General features: G+C 49.0%; 1 protein-coding gene across 1 annotated transcript in view; it reads right to left on the reverse strand.

The window, feature by feature from the left end:
• The window catches only part of Plcg2 (phospholipase C gamma 2), a 134,649-nt gene that overhangs the window by 79,214 nt on the left and 34,113 nt on the right, over positions 1-21,322 (reverse strand). The window contains exons 3-4 of the mRNA XM_052167117.1: positions 1,422-1,565; positions 118-211 (exon numbers count right to left, since the gene is read on the reverse strand). Of these exons, the coding sequence (XP_052023077.1) occupies positions 118-211; positions 1,422-1,565 (238 nt within the window). The remainder of the gene's footprint in view (positions 1-117; positions 212-1,421; positions 1,566-21,322) is intronic.

The raw sequence follows: 21,322 nt of genomic DNA on the forward strand, positions 1-21,322 counted from the left end.
AGATTCATATACACAGGGCACTTGAACTTGGGGACTCAATGTCCCATTTTCTTCCTTTGGTCTACATTCCCAAAGTCCCCCCGGAACAAGGGAGGATGATGACAGTGGGTTGAGTACCTCTCAATCATTGTGGGAGTAGATGCGCTCATCGCTTCCTGGTGTAGGATCTTCAAGCCAGTGAGCCACTTCACCGCATCCTCCTTTGAGTCGGCTGAAGACAGAATGGGAGAGGGTGTGCGTGAACTCTGGGTGACTCTATCTGGTCGTTTCTGCTGGAGGCTGGATTCTTGGCCCTTGTGAATGGTAGCTCTACCTCTGAGCTCTATCCCCAGCTCATTCTTCAACTTTTTGATGGACACACCATTGGGAAGGCCAGAAATCCCATCTCCAGATATGTGAGTTTATATGTTCTCACATGGGTGCATATATATGTATGTATGTTTTGTGTATGTTGTGCCATGTGTATATGCACATGTGTAGTATGTACATGTATGTGCTATGTGCATGTGTGTGTACTGCATATGGTGTTTTATATGTATATCCGTGTGTGCTATGTGCATACATCCATGTGTGTGCTGTCCAGAGGCGCATATGATACATGAATGTACATGTGTTTATTGCCCTGTGGTTTTATGTGTGTGCTTGTGCATGTGTGGTATTTGTGTGCATGTTATACTGTGTGTGCATTGTATGTACTATGCATATATGTTATATACATGTTTAGTGTGTTCAAGAGTGTGTGTTGCATACATATATGTGTGCTGTGCTCATGCGTGTATGTGTTGTGCCCATATGTGCACCCATGTGTTGCTGTGTTCAGACATGCATGTACTGTGAGTATACGTGTTTGTGCTGTGTGAATACATATAAATGTATGCTATGTATGCATGTGCATACATGTTTGTATGTGTATGCTGTGTGCATGTATGCATGATTGCATACTATATACAAGCATGTGTGTGCTGTGTGCATGAATCCATGTGTGCCATATCCATGTGTTCCCATGCATATATATGTGTGCTCTGTGCCTGCATATGCACCTAAGGTCTCAGGACTGTCCATTCAGATGAGTGTTTTCCGTGCAGTAATCATTGTAGTGACATGTTTGTCCAACAGAGCCTAGCCCACAGTAACCGCATGAACTACCTTCATCCAACTCTCAGCTTGCACCAGACAGACACATACTTCTCACAACATCCCAAGGAGAAAGCCATATCGCTCTCTCCAATTCACAGCCAAGCGAACTGCTGCTCAGAAGGGTTAAATACCATGCCCAAAGACACAAGCTGGAAAGCAGTTAAGGGTGGGCCTCAAGTCAAGGGTTCTCAGAACTTGCATTAGTGGGCATGAAGTATGATCTTTCTCAGAAGAAAGAGGAGGTGGCAGGAGGTTGGGGAAAATCCAGACAAATGTGCACCCACTTGCCAAACTAAGTGTGTTGAGGACGAACTGGGTGCCGTAGAAGATGGTGAAGCAACAGTCTGCCTTGTGGCGGGCAGCCTTGGCTCGCTCAAAGTCCTTGGAGTTCTTCCCCGGACGGATTTCCTTAATTTCCATGAGGTCCACTAAGAGAAAGCAAACACAGCCCATTAGAATCCCCAGGTCCCTGAAGAAGAGGATAGAGCCTTGCCCTGCAGCCCTGGCACCCCAGCACCTCGGTCCTAGAAGACAGCTTTGAGTACATCTCTGACCAGAGTCCCATCTGAACTCAGGGTCCACTCCTCCTGAGTGTGGACAGGAAACCAAAAGCCACCAGCCATCTGCCACCTCCAGCTGGCCCAGGAGGAAGGGTGCTACGGTGTAGACATTAAATGTACCCCAACACGTGTGTGTCAGAAGCTTGGACCCGACATTGGAAATAGTCATCAGATGTGGAACCGTGAGGGGGTGACTGGATCAGAGTCCTGACCTTGTTAATGATGAGCTGGTCAGTTGACAGGTGTAGAACATGATGGGGTATTAGGGGTGCTAGACAGGAGGTGGGGCCTGGCCGGAAGAAGTAAGTCATCCCTCCACCCTCCTCCCCTCACTCCGCCCACACCCCCCTTCCTGACCACCATGAGACGGGCATCTGCGCTTCACCCCACGCTCCCCTCCTGCATGTGTCACCGCAGCCCAGAGACAACTGAGTCAAGTGGCCATGGACTGAAACCTCCAAAACCAAACATCGGAAACCAAACATCCTTCCGTCGCTCAGCCATGTCACAACCATGGAAAGCTGGTTGGCACAAAGGCTTTAGGGATTCCCTACTTCGGTCATCATACCCTTCCCAAGACAGACACAGTAAACTAGAGCTTTGATCTTTGCCAATGGAACTGGCCTTTAAGTGACAAGACCCAGAATACTCTGTCACAGCAGGAGAAAGGCCAACGCTCATAGGCGACCTCTCCCGGTGTTTCTAAGAGTGTCCGTGCCAGTGACTAACTCTGCTTACTATCTTCTTTTCCCTTGAGTCCCAACAGCCCCAAATGTCACTTGCCTCAACTGAAGCAAGAAGAAAAAGGGGGGACACTGAATGGCTGCTTTCAGGTGCAAAGGTCGCAAGAACCAGATGACCAAGATGCCCATTGTGACACAGCACCATCCCAGCCAAATATGTGTAATAGCTTCACCTAAATAAGACCTGCATAATGACGCTACTAGCTGAAATACCAACATGGGAAACGTCACAAGACCCCACCCCCTAGATGAAGAGTTGCGGGCAATCAATGACTGCTGAGAACCAGTTTTCTCCAGGGAAGAGCCCCCTGTGGGTTATCAGATCTCAAGTGGTTACATACAATCAACATTAAGTAGACTCAGTAAATTCTAGATAAGTAGATATTGATAAATTAATAGAAGAGATACCTATTTGGTCTCTGACCCCCCCCCCCATATCCTGGGACAATTCCTAAAACTCATAGTTATCTCCAAACTGGTATGCCTTTCCTGTGACCAGGAGCTCTCCTGATAGAGTCTTGGGATGGGAACTGGTTGCCAGAGTACCAGGTGATTTCAGGACCTAAACTTTGAGCCCCACCCTCAACCCTCAGGGAGCAGGACAGGACTGAGGTAGAGGTATCACAAATGGGCAATAGTTTAATGCATTGTGCTTCCAAAATGAAGTTTTTACATGAGCCCGATACAAAACTCAGGGTACTTCCTGGCTGTTGAACATACGAAGGTTACTGGAGGATGTAAGCAGGTCAAGGCACGTGGGATGGGGCCAAGACAGGACTCTCCACACATATCCTGCCCCGGGCATGCATCTGTGCTCTCTAGACATCTACCTGCCTCCTCTGTAATAGTTTTTACAGTCAACCAGGGAAGAAGACCTCAGGGTTCCCTGAGGTCCATGAGGCATTTTAGCAAATTCCTCAAACCCTAGGAGATGGCCAACATCATAAGGCTGATCAATAGAAGCAAAGAATCTGGACCAGTAAAGTGAGGGAGGCCCCAGCGAGATGGACAGTACCCCAGTCTGTGAGATCAGATACACCATCTGCCAAGAACTATCAAAACTGAACAGAATCAGAGGACATCTAGCTGGTGTCCACTGGAGCGCCGCTGGCTTGCTTTATAAGAGAAGGCAGTGATGGAGGCAGAGAAGAAGGAAGAAGAGGAGGAGGAGGAGGAGGAGAAAGAAAATGAATAGGACAAGCCAGACAGTCGTGGCACACATCTTTAATCCTAGCACTTGGGAGGCGAGGGGCAGGAGGATGTCTATGAGTTTGAGGCCAGCCTGGTCTACAAAATTAGTTCTGGGACAGCCAGGACTACACAGAGAAACCCTGTCTTAAAAAACAAAAGGAGAATAGGAGAGAGAATTTTCACAGCACACATACCAAAGAAGGTCGTCCACCTCGAGTGGACCCGTGCACTGAGTTGTAATGCCTCACAGATATGCACGGCCATGCACACAGCTGATTCCAGAACATTCTGTGACACGGCAAGAAACCTGGACCCTCTCTGTCACGATGACCAATCCCATTCTCTTTCCACTCCACATGAGCCATACCAGGAGCAACCACTAAGGTACACGTGTCTTCTATGCACTCAACAATTCTGGACACTTCATGTACATGGAATCAAGGAACGCGGTCCCTGGTCTGACTTCTTTCCCTTGGTGTGACCTTTTTTTTAAGGTACACCTGTGCTGAGTGGGACCATCCCAGAGTCTGCCTGTGGCTGGAGTGTTGCTGAGTCTGCCGTGGTTATGGGTGATGCCACCCTGGGTCCCTGCATCCCTCATTTCTCTTCCAGTTCTTCACCCACGGATGAACACATGGTTCTGGTAACAAGGCTGGGTAAGTGCTTATTTGGACACATGTTGGATTCTCTCAGGGAGATTGTAGGCTAGAAACCAGTTCTCCATCCACCGCACCTTTGGGGATGCTAGGATGGCAAAAGAATTCAAGCCCAGGCCCAACAGGTTGAAGGTCATTTCCCAGGCCTGGCGGCTGCATCACTAAACCCTTCACCTCCATGACTGACACTTCCCAGGTCTACGGATGAACAGCAAATGAAGTCCATGAGTAGCTGAGGGTATTCTAGCTACTCGTCATTATTCCGTGACCAAGAGCTCCCAGGAAGATGGAAGGCCCTCCCCACCCATGGGGGTGGGCTGTTGAGACATGTCCATCCATCCGCAAAGCTGAGATGCTGGTGTGGTATCTTTAGTGATGTGCCCAGCAGGAACCCCGTAATAAGCAGGCTCATCCCACGGGGTGCTGACCCTACCACCTCAGGTACAGAGCAACACAGGTACCATAGGACCTAAGGCTGGGATAAGAGCCTAGGGCTGGGGGGACATACTCCTTCCTCATTACCAGGTTCATCCAACTCACAAAACATGATGTGGCTGGTGTTCGAGCTGAGGGCCTCTGAGATTGCCGGCCTGGGTTTGTCCTGCAACCTCCCCATCAGCGGGGTAGCTTCAGGTAATAATTTCACTCTGCCTGCCCCTCTGTTTCCCCAGATATAGAAGTGATAACATCACTTAGAACTTTAATGTGTGTGTTTGTGTGTGTGTAGTGTTCCCAACTAAGACAGCATCTAATCATCTTCAGGGGGTGGTTAGAAGAATTGAGATAGGATCTTGATGTGTAACCCAGACTGGCCTCAAGCTCACAAACCTCCTGCCTCCGCCTCCCACACACTGAGATTACAAATGTATATCTATACCTAAGTGTAGAAACATGTATGTATATTACCTATCCACTCTTAAATTATTAACACAATCGAACAATACACAGGAATCATAAAAAAATAAACAAACAACACAGTGTAGGGCAAGAAAGCTGCCTCAGTGGATAAAGGCCAATGACCGGAATCCAATCCCCATAATCTACACAGTGAGGAGAGAACGGACTCCTACAAGTTTGTCCTCTGACCTCCAAACCAACATGTTCAGTTCTCGCTTTCTGGATACCCACACTACTGTCTGTCCAAAATGCGCCATCCAGACTTCAGGCCTCCTGTAGGGTGTCCAAGTACAGGCACCAACGCAACACGGACAGCGAAGGCTTGCACTGGTCAGCAGCAAGAGAGGGGAACACACCCACTGCTCGGCATATTGAAGATCATCATGTGTAAAACCTGGTGCTCCCCTCTATGGGGTCCCTTCTTATTTTTAAGATTTATTTATTTATTATATATGTAGTACCCTGTAGCTGTCCTCAGACACACGAGAAGAGGGTATCAGATCTCATACAGATGATTGTGAGCCACCATGTTGTTGCTGGGATTTGAACTTGGGGACCTCTGGAAGGACAGTCAGTGCTCTTAACCACTGAGCCATCCTTCTAGCCCTATGGGGTCCCTTCTAACACCGAATGTTGGCAACTAATAAGCCTGGTACTATACTAACAGGGCTGACCTTCAGTTATTGTTTCAACAGATTATTTCATTGCTGTTTCCATGACAACACAAAGCAGACCATGCATAGAACATGGTAACTCAGTGTGTATGTGTGTTATATGACTGTGTACATGATTGTGTGTGTACATGGAGGGTTCCCTTATGTATGCACATGTTGCACATAAAGGCCAAAGGTCAACTTTGGGTATCTTCCTCTATTGCTCTCCATCTTTCCATCTTGCTTTTTAAATATTTGTTTGGTGTGTGTGTGTGTGTGTGTGTATGTGTGTGTGTGTGTCAGCATACATGTCAAATCTAAGAACAACTTGTACGTGTCAACTTTCTTCTTCTACCTTGTGAGTCCCAGGGATAAAATTCAGGTTGGCAAGCTTGGGGGCAAAAACCTTTACCCTCTGGGTCCATCTCTCTAGCCCTCCACTTTACTTTTAAAACTTACTCTTTTGTTTGTTTGTTTGTTTTTGTTTTCTATTTTTTTATTACTTGAGAAGAAGGACATTTATTTTTTTATTGGATATTTTCTTTATTTACATTTCAAATGTTTTCCCCTTTCTAGGTCTCCCATTCGGAAAACCCCTATCCCATCCCCCCTTCCCCTGCCTCTATGAGGGTGCTCCCCCACCCACCCACTACTGCCCTCCTACCCTGGCACTCCCCTGCACTGGGGCATCAAGCACCTTCAGGCCCAAGGGCCTCTCCTCCCACTGATGACCAACAAGGTTATCCTCTGCCACATATGTGGCCAGCACCATCATGGGTCGCTCCATGTGTAGTCTTTGGTTGGTGGTCCAGTCCCCAGGTGCTCTGGGTGTTGGGGGGGTGGGTCTGGCCTGTTGACACTTTGCTCCCTCCATAGGGCTGCAAACCCCTCAGCTCCTTCAGTCCCTTCTCCAACTCCTCCATCGGGGACTCCTGAGCTCAGTCCGATGGTTGGCTGATGTCCCTCAACAGAGGAATGGATACAGAAAATGTGGTACATTTACACAGTGGACTACTACTCAGCCATTAAAAACAACAACTTCATGAAATTCACAGGCAAATGGATGGAACTTGAGAATATCATCCTGAGTAAGGTGACTCAGTCACAAAGGAACAAACACGGTATGTACTCACTGATAAGTGGATATTAGCCCAAAAAATTCTAAATACCCAAGATTCAATTCAAAGACCATATGAAGCCTAAGAAGAAGGAAGACCAAAATGTGGATGCTTCAGTGCTTTTTAGAAGGGTGAACAAATTACTCACAGGAGGAAATACGGAGACAAAGTGCAGAGCAGAGACTGAAGGAAAGGCCATCCAGAGACTGCCCCACCTGGGGATCCATCCCATATACAGCAAACTGACATTATGGTGGATGCCGGGAAGTGCTTGCTGACAGGAGCCTGATATGGCTGTCTCCTGAGAGGCTCTGCCAGAGCCTGACAAAGACAGAGGTGGAAGCTCACAGCCAACCATTGAAACTTACTTTTATTTTACCCGTATGACAGTGTACCACACGCATGCAGTGCCCATGAAGGCCAGAAATGGGTGACAGATCCCCTGAAACTAGAGTTCAGGTAGTTGGGAGTGACCACGCGCATGCCCGGACCCCAACCCGGGTCCTCTTTAAGACAAGCCAGTACTATTAACCACTCAACAATTTCTCCTGAAAGCTCACCAATTCTGCTAGACTGGTGGCCCGTGAGCCCCACGGATCACTCTGTCTCTGGCCCCCTGGCTCTGTGGTCACAGCTATGCGTTGCTGTGTTCAGATTCCATGTGATCACTGGGGATCCCAACTTAGGTCCACATGGTTACCTAGCAAGCGCTTCCCGAATGAGCCATCTCCCCACCCTCCCAACCCGGTGTTAGGCACACTGCATAGGATGAGTGCAGCTGTACTAAAACACCTCACGTAAACACCCCAGAGAAGAATAGTTTATTTTGGCTCCCAGTTTGGAGTGGTTTTACTCCCTCATGACAGATATGAGATGTCAGAACAGAGTTCAACCAGAAGGATTTATGGAAAAGGGAGACAGATGGACATACAGATGGATGGACAAGAGCCCCAGGCAAGATATAACTCCAAAGGGTGCACCCCAAGAACATTCTAGCTAGTTCCTATGTCCTAAAGTTTCTAGAACCTTTCAAAAGAATACCACCAGCTGGGAACCAAGCCTTCAATACACAAGTCTGTGGGGAAGGGCTCTTCCCATCCAAATCATAACACATGCCCAGCATCACTGCAGCATAAAAAAATGGTATTCTTTGCGTAGATGCTCTCTAACTGTGGAGGGTGGGGAAGGAGACCGAAAGAGTCTGCTCTGAGTGCTAAGCAGTGCTTTGGAAAGTGGTTGGGATGCTCAGACTAAGTGACCATCCCACAGCCTTTGTATCATGAACATGACGGAGTATCTTGCTAGCCCCATAAACCGGCTATCCTTCCTGTTCTCAGAAATGTTTTAGGTTGGGGCGCTGGGGAGATGACTCAATGGGTAATGTGCTTGCTATGGAGGAGAGTGCAAGTGTGAGGCATGTGCAAGCATGAGGAGACGAGTTCAGATCCCCAGCACCTACATAAAAGCTGAATGTGGTCATATGCATCTGTAAGGCTGGCCCTGGGGGACAGAGACAAGTCTTTGGGGCTTATGGGCCAGCCGGCGTAGCCAAAGTGGGGGCTCCAAGTTTAGTGAGAGACTCTGTCTCAGAGGAAAGAACAAGATGGAGAACAAATAGAGGCAAACATACACACACACACACACACACACACACACATACAGACACACACATACATATATATACAGACACATAACACATACACACATATCACACATATCCACACATGCACACACACATATATACAGACACAACACATAAACACATATATACACACATACACACACATACACACATATATACAAACACATAACATATACACACATATACACATACATACACATATCACACATACATACACACATATGCACACACACATGCACACATACAAATATGTTCATTTCAGTCAAAGAGAAAGAGCCATATTTGTACATGTGTCTGAAACAGCACAAGAAGACAACAGACGCTCCACCCACCCACCCCAGTTTCCTGACACCAGATACCACTAATGGGAAGGATATGGGGCAGAATGGTCAGGGGTCATTGTCTGTGCTGGTGGGGATTTCTGCCTAGGACACACTGTGAGTAAAACAACCACCTGTCTTTGCAAAGCAAGCTAGGAGTAGCTGAGCTCAGACCATGTCTTGTGGTGGGGCTCCGCGGCTGGGCTTCCTGCTTGAAGAAGTAAGATAACAGCCACAAATGAGGCCTGGTCTTTACATGTCCCACCCCTTCCTGGCACCATCTTGGGTCTTCCCCAGGTCTAGATACCCTCTGCACCCTGGTTCCTGGAGTTAGCCACCCTTCCACTTCCTGTCCTCCCCACCCTTGCGGGGTATCCCCATCAACACTCTTTCTCGGTCCCTTGCCTTATACCGTCCACCCATGGTTGCCCTGCCAACCAAGGGATGGGACACGAGTCTTCAGATCCAGCCTTTTACCAGGCATAGTGGCTCATGTCTGTTAATCCCAGGAGGCTGAAACAAGAGGATCAGGAGTTCAAAGCCAGCCTGGGCTCTCTGAGACCCTTCCTCAGAAACAGAACAAAAGAAAAACCTTCGCGAAAACCCTTCCTGTCTCCTTGCTTCTCCCTCTCCTGATCTTCACCCTCCAGCAGCGCCCCCTTGGGGTGTTCTCCTATCCTTCACACCTATAGCATAGCCCTCTCTCCCTGTACCTGACCTTAGGTGGCACTGTTTGTCAACAAACTCTATCTTCATATATCTCAAGACATAGTCAAGGGGACAGACAGACAGAAGGCTGCACACTGTGCTCCTCGTCAAATCATCATTCACCTTCCCGTGTAGTCTCAGCACCACAAGGAGGCAGCACAAGGGAATGTCAAGATGACGTGACAAACAAGGCTCTGTCCCAGAAGTACTGAGCCTAGAAATAGAGAGCATGCCCCAACAGTCTCACCAATGCATATAAATCTACATATATGTACAGGGAAATGAGAAGCCAGTAGGGACCTACAGGCACCCTGTAGTACCTACAGGGGAGAAGCCTGTTCTGAGTGGGCATGTGTTTGTCTGGCCCGGATCTTAAAGATGGGCTCAGGGAGTGCAGTGAAAACAAAGTCCATGATGATATCCTGGAGGCCAAAGACCCAGGTTCAAGCCCCAGCTCTGCTCTCCACCGTTATGTGTGGGGACCCGGCCTACTCATCTCCTCACCTCAGTTCTACACAGATGGAGACCTTGTCCCACTGCTCTGCGAACCAAAGGAAACAAGCCGCAGCCCCAAGAAGTCTCTGTCCGTTACCTCAGGTACTGGGGATGACCTTCTAGCCACCTCTCAACAGTTCCTTCTGCTGGTTTCTGTTTCTATGAAGAGAGAAATGGCAGAGGGACCCTGCTAAAAGAAACTAAAGATGCCAGGCTGCTTCACATGCAACTACATCTGGTCAGAGACTAGGGACCAACCTAGCCCACAGCAGCCTGACGAGACAAGAGATTTGGAAGCATCTAGAGGACCTGGGCTTGAAGCCCCACGTTTTCCTGGCTGGGGGACCCAGCGTGGGTCACTCTCTTCTGGTTTAGCTGCCCATTGTTCCATGAGTATAAAATGCAGAGCCAGGTATGACCTTCTGAACAAAGTCTTAGATATTCAAATTTACTTGGGAACTGGGGATATAGCTCAGGGGGTAACGTGCCTGACATGCAGGCATGAGGACCTGAGTTCAAGCCCCCAGAGCACACATTAAAAAATCGAGTATGGTGATGCATGCTTATAATGATGGAGACAGAGAGTCCATGAGGCTCATTGGATACCCAAGGTTGTTCTCTGACCACCACAGGCAAGAATAGACATGTGTGCAAGCATGAGTGTGTACACGCGCGCGCAGACACACACACACACTTTACCACTAAGGATGGAGAATAAAGATTGCACTTACTGTCTTGGTTAAAAAGTGACCCCACAGTTCTGGAGACTGTACTAAAAGCCAATAGAAGAGAGTGCTCAGACTTCCTACTTCCACAAAAAGTGTATGTTCTGGTACACGCACACACACACACACAGTAGTAGCTGTTTGCTGAATGTCTTGTGTTCCTGCAGTGATGTTAGTTCCAGGGTGGGCTTGAGGTCACAAAAGGCCCCACCATCCCACCTTCTGCTCCAGACACTCTGTCGAGGCAAAGGCAGGGACACTTTCTGACGATGAACCTAGAACGGTCAGGCCATGTTCTGCTCAGCCTCCTTGTCCTTTTCTGGTTCTATTGACCCCAAAGCAGCCACCTGCCCTGCTCGGCTTCCTGTCACGGAGGGGGAACTGGCCACAGGCCACCTGTGAGCACCCAAGAGTGCTGGAGACAGGGTGAGCAAGTCACTAAAGAACGGGGCACAGTTCCAAACCCACTCTCCAGGCAGATTCCCAAGCACGGGAGCCCAGGACCTGGGCACACTGTGGTGGGTATCTCTCACTCCTCCTTTCTGAACTGAGGATGTATTTCAGCGGGCGGAGTGCTTACCTAGCATGCACAAGACCCTATGTTCACACACCGGCCCACCGTGAACAGGGGCATAACGCTGCCCATCTATAATCTCGGCATTGGGAAGTCTAGGCAGGTAAACCAGAAGTTCAGGGTCATCCTTGGCTACATGCTTGGTAAGTTTGAGGCCAGTCTGGGCTACATAATACTCTGTCCCCTCCTTGCCCTCCCCCCAGTTTTTTTCGAGCTCAATAGTTTGCAAATTCAGGGAGGAAGATGAGCTTTAGTTTCTGGCCACAAAAACTCCCAGCATGCAATCCTTTCAAGCTCAATGCTACAGAGGCCCTGATATTTGGCTCTTTCTTCTCCTGCTGGAAACTAACTGAGAATAATCACACACACACACACACACACACACACACACACCCTTACCCTTTGCTGTGTCTTCCTGTAATGTATCTGAATAATTACTGGGGAAAAAAATACGTACCTTACACCCCTAAGTTGTGAAATCAATCTTCCTTCCTATGTAAGATTCTAAAGAGGGTGGCCATTTAAAATGAGTACTGGGTGTCACGCTGAACGTGTAGTGTGTGTCTAGAAAACACACTGTCAAGAACTGGGAGGTGGCACAGTTGTCGGCAAAGTGGTTGTCGTGAAAGCAGGAGGACGTGAGTACAGTCCCAAGACTCTACGTAAGCATGCCCAGTACAGTAGCATATGCTTGGAATCCCAGTGCAAAGGAGGCAGAGACAGGCAGGTCCCCAGGGCGCACTGGTCAGACAGCCTCATTTAGTCAGTCTTGGGCAAGTGAGAGCCCTTGTCTCAAAAAGAAAACAAGGTACGTGGGACCGAGGAATAATATGTGAGCTTGAAATCTCTCTTCCTTTTCCTCTCCCCCTCTCAGATCTCTCGCTCTTTCTCTCACTCAGTTTCTCTCAATCCCTCTCTCTTCCTCCCCCACCCTGCCCCCTGATACACTAACTGGTTTTTGGGTTTTTTTTTTTTTTTTGGTTTTTTGGATTTGTTTTTGTTTGTTTGTTTGTTTGCTTTTGAGACAGGGTTTCTCTGTATAGCCCTGCTGTCCTGGAACTCACTCTGTAGACCAGGCTTGCCTTGAACTCAAAAATCTGTCTGCTTCTGCCTCCCAGAGTGCTGGGATTACAGGCGTGCGCCACCACCACCCAGCTTATAACTGTTAGTATAATTCAGAAAGGACTTGCTACCTCATATAAAGAATACTTAATACTTAATGTGCTTTGCTACCATTTATCATCACCGCCACATAAAGCCCTCAGTACACAAAATCTATTTCTAGATTCCTGCCCTTGATGGACCAGCCAGTTTCTTTGTGTTCGTCTGGGCGCTTGTTTTGTTAGCTGGGTTTGGCTCCAGCACTGCAGTTTGAACACTCTTTCTCCAACCACAATCATCTTTGTGATCTGCAATGGCTACACTGCTGATACTATGTAGCTAATATTTTTCCTCCGGTTGCTTTTTAGTTTTCACTGTAGCAGATCAATTCTGAGGATGTTCTGTGACTCTGACACTGAGAGAAACAGAACCACTCAGCAAGCAGCTAAGAACAACCAAAGAACCATGGCTTTGGTGGAAATGAGACCAGATGGTTAAATTCTACCCAGAAACAATTGTCAGCTTGCAACTGAGTTCTAAAGAGCAGGGAGAGGAATCACCCAGAGGGTAAAACCAAAGCGTAAAACCTATCATTGGAAATAGAGGTCAGAGCAAGGTCACCGGGAGAGGGGGCTGGGTCAGGGGAGATCATCACAGAGATGCAGGGGATAACTCTCCATTTGTGCTGCCCTCACATCAGAAAGGGTCTTTCAAAAGACTAGAAGGTGACAGCGGTATGTACGGCTAAGGACAAAAAGTACTTTATTTGGACACGCTATCCAGTACCTTCGGGGGAATACAAACTTCTACGTATGTAGTGAAACTGAATAGCCATTCCATTCCCAGCAACCGTGTAAAAGTCGGGCACAGGGCTATATATCAGAACCCTGGCACCTAGCAGGAGAGACAGGTAGGTCCTGCCAGCCAGGCCACCCAGGTCAGCAAGCACCAGATCCAGCAGAAGACCCAGTCTCAAAAACTATAAGGTACAGGGACCTTACACGGCTGAGAGGTTAAAAGCTTGTTACTCTTGCAGAGGACCAGGGTTTGGTTCCCAGCATCCATGGGGTGCTTTGCAACTATCTATGACTCCAGGGATGTTCCAGGGGAATCCGATGCCCTCTTCTGACCTCCACAAGTATTGCATGCACACAGTGCCTTTAAATGCATACAACAAAATACCCATATACATGCATAATAATAAATACTTAAAAGAAAATAATAAAATAATGATAAATTTTTAAAAGAAAGTAGTTAGAGTGTGATACAGAAAGACACCTGATATTGACCTCTGGCCTACACATGCATGCACACATGCACACACACACACACACACACACACACACAGACACACACATACATGCACACAGGTACTCACACACACACAGAGTTACAAAAAAGAAATGTAGAGAAAGAGGAAAAGGCATTTTAGTGCCAAACAGGAAGGAGGGAAGTCATGGTATGAATGCCCCCAAGCTAAGCCTAAAAGTCACACCTGACCCCTACTCAGTTGCTCCTCAAGACACAGAAGAATGGGTCCTCCCTCCCTCTACTGGCTATACGTCTGTTCCTAAAGCTGACTCCACCCTCCACCCTTTAAGGACCACACTATTTCCAGTCAGGCCAGAAATAGATGCTCTTGCGGCCTCCTGATAAGCAGGGAGCTGGAGCCCAGAGGAAGTGCCCGCATGAGGCCCAGAGCCAGCCTGGCACTGTGTGTTCTTCTTTGGTGAAAGGCCACAGCTTCTAAAATCAGCTGGGAATACAGTTGTGATAGGTTGATAGGCACCAGGAAGGCTGGACTTGTAGAGCCATCACAGAAGTGGGAAGTTGGGGGTGGGGTCCCATCTCAAAGGCAGCCCCTCCACTGACCTCAACCAACCAGTAGGCCTATGCAAGCATATGCACACACACACACACACACACACACATATGCACACGCACATCTACCTCCATGCGCATGCAGTTTTGAGGGGCACAGTCTTTCTGTGCACTGTGTTCTTTACAGAAAAAAAAAAAAAGCTCCTAGAACCACTGACCACCATCTCTGCTTTTGCCAGTTCTACAGAGAACCTCCTACAGCTTTGCCTACCATGGGAAGCACCACACCCTGTCTTCCTTCCCAGGGCCTCCTGGTGCCAGAAAAATACCAAACAGGATAAAGGGGAAGGAGCCCTCATTAAGTCAACTCTGGCACACAAGGGGCAACACAAGGGGCTTCGGTCACCGGTGTCCATGTGTAAGACTACATTATCCTCAATGCAGCACAGGTGGGAAAACTGAGGCAGAGAGTTACTGACCCACCCTAAGTCATACTGGTCAAGCCAGGATTTGAACCTCAGTGATCTAACTCCACATCATGTTTGTTACTGGAGTTGTTTGTTTTTTCAATGCTAGGAACTGAACTCAGGGTTTCACATATGCTAGGTAAGTACTCTCCCGCTGAACCATATCCCCAGCCCCAAAGTCAGGACTCTTTGTTAACTGCTAGCCAGAAAAACGAAGAAGTTAGAAGCCAAGACCCAAAGTCCTCTCCCCTGAAGCCAGTCACTGCTGCTCACATCCAGAGAGTCTTGGCTCCAGAAGTTGAAAGAGGCCTGTGGTTCTCTCTCTCTCTCTCTCTCTCTCTCTCTCTCTCTCTCTCTCTCACACACACACACACACACACACACATACACACACACATACACACACACATACACACACACACACACACGCGCGCGCGCGCGCGCGCGCGCGTGTCACATGGGACAATGCGCATTCATAGGCTGTGTACACACATGCACACAGGGGACATGGTTCCTTGGGATAGAGGTGGCTCTAGAATCTGGAGACCCAGAATTCAGGCCCACCTCACCTCTCTCATTCTATAATTTTGATGCAGCTGTACTCTCTCTCTGAATCTCAGACCCATGTCACCTAGACAGTGAGAGCTGCCCGGCAACTGAAAGTCAGTCCCCAGGGTATGAAAACCCTGAATAACTTGGATTCAGAGTAAAGATGGCTCCAGCCTTGGCCTTTGTCACCCTGGAAATGATGCATAAATGGGTAATGCTAAAGGTTGCATTGCATTCTGCCCCCATCCCTCCAAAAAAGATAAGTATAAGTCCCGACCCCTGGGACCTAGGAATGCAGTCTTCTGTAGAAATAAGGTCCTTGAGGATACAGCTAAGTTAAGATGGGGCAAAGCTGTAGTAGGCTGAAGAAGAGTCAGGGCCTAGCATCTTTGTAAGAATAGAGAAGACAGATGTCACCATATCTGGACACATGCCTGGAATCCCAGCACTCAGTGGGCTGAGCAGGAGGACCAACATTTCGGGGACAGCCTGGGCTACATAGTTAAGTTCCAAACCAGCCTAGGATGCATAGCGAGGGGCAGGAAGAGACTGTGCTTCTCCAAGAAGCAAGCACTGAATGTAGCTCAGGAGCAGAATGCTTGCCTAATACCTGCCAAGCCCTGGATTCAGTCCCCAGTGTCAAAGGGAAGAAAAAGATGGAAATTTGGACACAGGTCCACACGGAAGGGAAGAGGACCATCTACTGACGAATTCAAAGATGTGAGGGAATCTGACACACCAAGTGCTGACAGCCTTCTCCAGAGCTGAGCAAGAGGTAAGGGCAGAGCTTGCTCAGGCCTTCAGGGGACCACAGGCCTGCCAGCACCTCCAGGCCAGCCACCTACCTCCAGCGTAAGAGAATGACAGTTCCAGAGGATGCTCTAGATACCTTTATTATTGACAGCTGTTACTCGGTTATCTAGGGTAGCTCTGGCTAGACCATCCTTCCGTTCTCAGCAACCCTATGACAAAGTCATTATGACACTCTTTTGCAGATGTGAAAACTCAGCCTCAGAGCAGACAAGAAGTTTATTCAAGGTCACCCAGTCCAAAACAGAGTCAACACCCAGAATGAGGAGGAGGAGGAGGAATTGGCGCCGCGAGGCTTCCTCTACCGTCTTCTGCTGAGAAGGGCAGCATCCTGGAGACCAGCGGAGGCAAGGCGATCTCTCTCTGTGCCCACAGGGTCAAATATCTCAGCTCTGGAGAGTAGAAAGAAGAGTTGCCCAAGCCCCAAGCTATCAAATAGAAATCAGCCTCAGCTACCAACCAAAGCAACCAACACATGCCTCTCAGCGCATCGTCAAGGAGGCCGTGGGCTGTCAGGGGGTGTGTAAAAGGACAGCCTCCTCCAAAATACACATGTGGAATTACCTTGTAAACAATTATGTGCATGCCCATAGATTGGCACCACTGCCTACTTAGGTCAAAGAAGCGTCTCTGTGCGGTGGGCGGCAGTTACGGCAAAGACCCTTAACTGGTCAGGTGCTGAGAAAAAGTAGCTCAGCCTTACATGAGACATCTATATCACTGTCCAAGGCTCAGAAAACGTAAAGAAAGAGGGGACGAAAGAAGGTGAGAGCCAGAGGAAGGGTTGGAGTACTGTAAAATGCTATCTTCCGGCATAAGATGGCTACTGTACAATGTCCATGAATACCAGCACAGGATTGGGCCTGACAACAGTCGATCAGGGAGGAGGTGGGACTCACATTGCCACACCCCTCCACAGAACACTTATAAGCAGGCAGGAGTTGCTGGGAAAAGGGTGAGGCATTTTTTTCTTTTCTCTTTTCTTTTCGTTTCTTTTTTCTATCACAGGCTTTCTCTGTTGAGAAACCTGACCCGGATGCCCTGGAATTCAATGTGTAGACCAGGCTGACCCAGAGATCAGCCTGCCCCTGCCTCTTGACTAATGGAATTAAAGGCATGTGCCACCACTGCCCAGCTAAGAGACATTTTCTTTAATGGTGTAGCCACTGGTAAGGTGCTTGAGCTTCCTGGCCCTGTAAGTAACCCCAACTAAACTCACTAGTCGGGCTCACAAAAAAAGATTGGGGGGGGGGGGCAGGTGGGAAGGGGACCAGTGGGTGAGGGGGAGGGGCACAAGAGAAGACAATGGGAGTGAATATCATCAAAAAAGCAGTACATTCATGTATGAACATGTCATAATGGGTTATGCATCAATTTTTGGTGAAAATAAATATATGCCAATAAAAAAATTATTTTGAAAAAATCTCCTTGGAAAGAACAGGAGGGACTTGGTCCCCAAGAGTTCCCCTCCAGGAAAGATTTCCTGGCTTGCTCAGACTTCACTGGAACATGCCATACTCTTCCCCTCCTGAGGACTCACTCTTGCAAGGAACCACAGCCCTGAGAACCCAGAAGCAGCAGCAGTTCTTCAGGGTTCCCATGCCTCAGCCAGAGGCCAAGGCCTTTCCACAGAGTCCCTCCAGCTTCTCTGAGCTGTGAAACTCCTTTCATTGTTTCCTTTTCTCAGAAAAGGAAACCAGCTTGAGCAGGTTAGGCGAGCTCTGCCCTAGCCCTGCTGGTCCGGAGCTGGGCTCAGCTCCGGGAGTCAAGATACTCACGCCCACGGATGGGTGGCCATTCCATCAGCAGCCCTAGACGCAGAGCACTGCCAAGGTCAAGTTCCAGCCAGAAACATCTGACTTGGACAGAGAACAGACAGGGCTCCCTTGAGGTAGATGCCAGCTCCAGCCTGACCAGCCGCTTCATCTTCCCACAAACTCCTGAGACAAGCCACCCTCAGAAGGTGCAGCCAGGGCCACCTGGCTAAGGTTTGATGCCAAAGCTATCAGGGTGGTAAGGCCAGAAGATGAGGTGAGCAAGACTGGTTTCCCACTCCTCCTGTTTTCAAGGAAACTCCCACAAGGCCTTTCTCCAAACACCCTGGGGTGAGTGACAGGGTTAGAGCGACTGCAGCCAACCTTTTTTTTTTAAGCCAAGTAAATCTCTACAGGTGGGTAGGGGACTCCAAAGGCCAAAGCCAGTCATTTGAAAAGTCAAGTGGGATGTGTCTCTGTGGTGAGAGATGGCAGGAGGGGCCACGGGCTTTCAGAAGTCACCACATTCTTCCACCAGGACAAGGTCACACTAGCTCAGGAACCTTAGGCTGACAACACACTCACAACAAGAAGGTACAGATGAGGTGCGGGCAGAGAGGAGAGAGAACGGCCTCTGGGAGATCATTCCAGAGCCCTACTGACCCTACCCTACACTCAAGCCTCGACCTACGTAGTAGCTCCCTGGGATTGAAAACATTGGGGAGCCCAAATCTTACTGTGTGTGTGTGTGTGTGTGTGTGCGCGCGCGCGCGCGCGCGCGCGTGTGTGTGTGTGTGTGTTATACACTAGTTAGTGTGGGTACATGCATATATGTGCTATACGTATTTAGTGCAGATATGTGCATGTGTGCGCACGCACGTGCATGTATGTCTTAAGTGAACCAGTTAGTGTGGCTGTGTGCACGTGTGCATGCAGGTGCATTTGCACATGTGTGGAAGCCCAAGGTTGACATCATAGGTCTTCCTCTAACGCTCCTTACCTTTATTGTTTGAGACAGGGTCACTCGCCCAACCTGAAACTTCAGTTTGGCTTGGCTGGCTGGCCAATAGGACCTGCCCCTTGAGCACTGGAATTACAAACCACTACAGCCAGCTTTTTACACGGGCCCTGGGGACGCACACTCAGGTCCTCGTACTTGTACAGTGTGTACCTTAGGTACTGATCCACCTCCTCAGAACCTCTCGTTCTTTAAAGGCTTGATTTTCCCTCAGTCCATCAGAGTCCATCTGTGTCCCTGAACCCTACCTAAATGCAACCTTTGGTTTGGAATAACTTCCCTCAGGATGAGGGAGAAGACAGCTCTAGAGGCACCAGCTCTACAAGACAGCTCAAGAGGGATAGAGTGCCCCACATGCAGGCCTTGCTCCGACAGCCACCTCTGTAAACCTCCTCTTCCTCTCCCAGACTTCCTCTTTCCTGCCTCTTGCGCCCTTTTATTATAACCACTGAAGACAGACCTGTGGGTGACCATCAGGGCCCAGCTCCAAAGTGCACACACAAGGGACCATCAGACTCCATCTGGCCCACTTCTCCCATTCTCTGCAGCTATCACCCACGTGAAACTTCTGCTTCATCCTTAGCTTTGCAAGAAGATGATCTTGTGACAGTGAGGCATTGGGCCGGCTCCATATCAGACTCCCAGAAGTTTAATGGAGTTGTCAACTGGACTTGGGAAATGTACCTCGGTTGATAGCGTGTTTGCACGGCATGCTCAAGGCCCTGGCTTTGATGATCCCCAGGACTGTCTAACCTGGGCGCGGTGCTGCATGCCTGTTGTCTCAGTACTCAGGAGATGGAGACAGACAGATCTGGAAGTTCAAAACCATCCTCAAGTCGATAACAAGGTCTCAGCCACCTTGGGCTATATCAGACTCTGACTCAGATATAACAAGTAAAAAAAAATTTAATTGTGTTCAAAAAGAAACAGGGAAGTTACACTGCTATGGAACTGGGGGATTGCTTCTGAAAAGTAGAAGCTGTGTGAGGTATCAGCAGGGACAGGGTCTCTCTGATCATGTCCACCACCTAGCTCCACAGCGTAATAGCAGCAATTCCTGACCAAGCACTCACGGTTAGTGAAGGGTTCTGGAGCATCGGTTCCTGCTCATCATGATATCACAACCTGCCCGTTCCTCAGAGGAGAAGACTGAGGCAGTAGTAGCAAGATCCCCCTACTCCCTCTCCCCCTGACTCCCCACCCCCTACCCCACCCCCCAATTCCCCACCCCAACTCCAAGCTCAAGCTAAGGACTGGTGCCCTTTGGGTTCCTACATGACAACTGCCTGCAGAAATGGCTCTGCTGGGGGGGTAGAGCAGGGCCTGGCCCAGCCTCACTCTTGCAAATGAGTCCTTCTTGTGGTTAGCAGGCCAGCCCTTCATTTCCCCACCAGGCTCAGTGTTTTGCAAACCAACACTTAGTGCGGGGCAGGGTCATCTCCTAGCAGTTCCCACTGCAGCCAGTGGGGTGGTGAACAGTTCCTTCCCTCTCAGAGAGGCAGAACGAGGGTAAGAAGCAGAACCTGCCTGTCCTGAACAGCCTCCAGCGCAGGCAGACAGGGCAGCCTGAGCTCCCCATAGTGGAAACAGAAGACAACCTGTCTCCCGTCCTCCCATCCATGTCCAGGGCCCCAGCTTGGGGTCCCTAACAAGGCTGCTGTGTCACCCACACCACTTGTCACCTCTCTGGCCTCTACTTCCTGCTGGTAAGGTGAAAAAAAATAAACATACACAAAGGGGACCTGAAGGTTTAAAGAAATAAGTTCACAGTTCACGGTCAAGGGCTCAACAAGTGCCTACCATAAGCCCACACTTGTGACTGCTGCTGTCAATCAAAAGGTCCCGTGGTCAACAACAGTGTCAGGCCAGGTGCCGGGCATTGTTCTGAAGACAGGCAATCAAGCAGGGGACAAGACGAATCCAATCCCCGCCCCTCGGTAAATTAGTAAATACAACATTTGGCAGCGATCAGTACCGTAAGACAACTGAAGCAGAGCGAGGCATGATGGGATGGGAGGGGGGCTCTCCGGGTGATCAGGGAGGTCTCCCTCAGGAGGTGACATGGAAGCTGACATCTAAGAGAGGTTATTCTGGGAGCTGCAGATCTCAGCTTGGTGGGTGAGGCACTGGTCATGCACACATGAGGGCCTGCGTTCTGACCCTCAGCACCCGTGTAAAAGCAGGAGAGAGGATCCAAACATCCCTAACAGCAGCCCTGGAGGAGGGAGGGGAAACAGGAGGACTCCTGCAGCTTACTGGCTAGCAGGTCTAGCCAGGAACTAAACTCCAGGTTCCGTGTTTTGTCACGTGTTTCGGAAAACAAGGTAAGGAAGCAGGTGAGAGAAACAGGCAGTGTCAACCTCTGATATCCACAAGTGCATGC

Source organism: Apodemus sylvaticus, chromosome 21, assembly GCF_947179515.1.
Source record: "Apodemus sylvaticus chromosome 21, mApoSyl1.1, whole genome shotgun sequence".
Taxonomy (NCBI): domain Eukaryota; kingdom Metazoa; phylum Chordata; class Mammalia; order Rodentia; family Muridae; genus Apodemus; species Apodemus sylvaticus.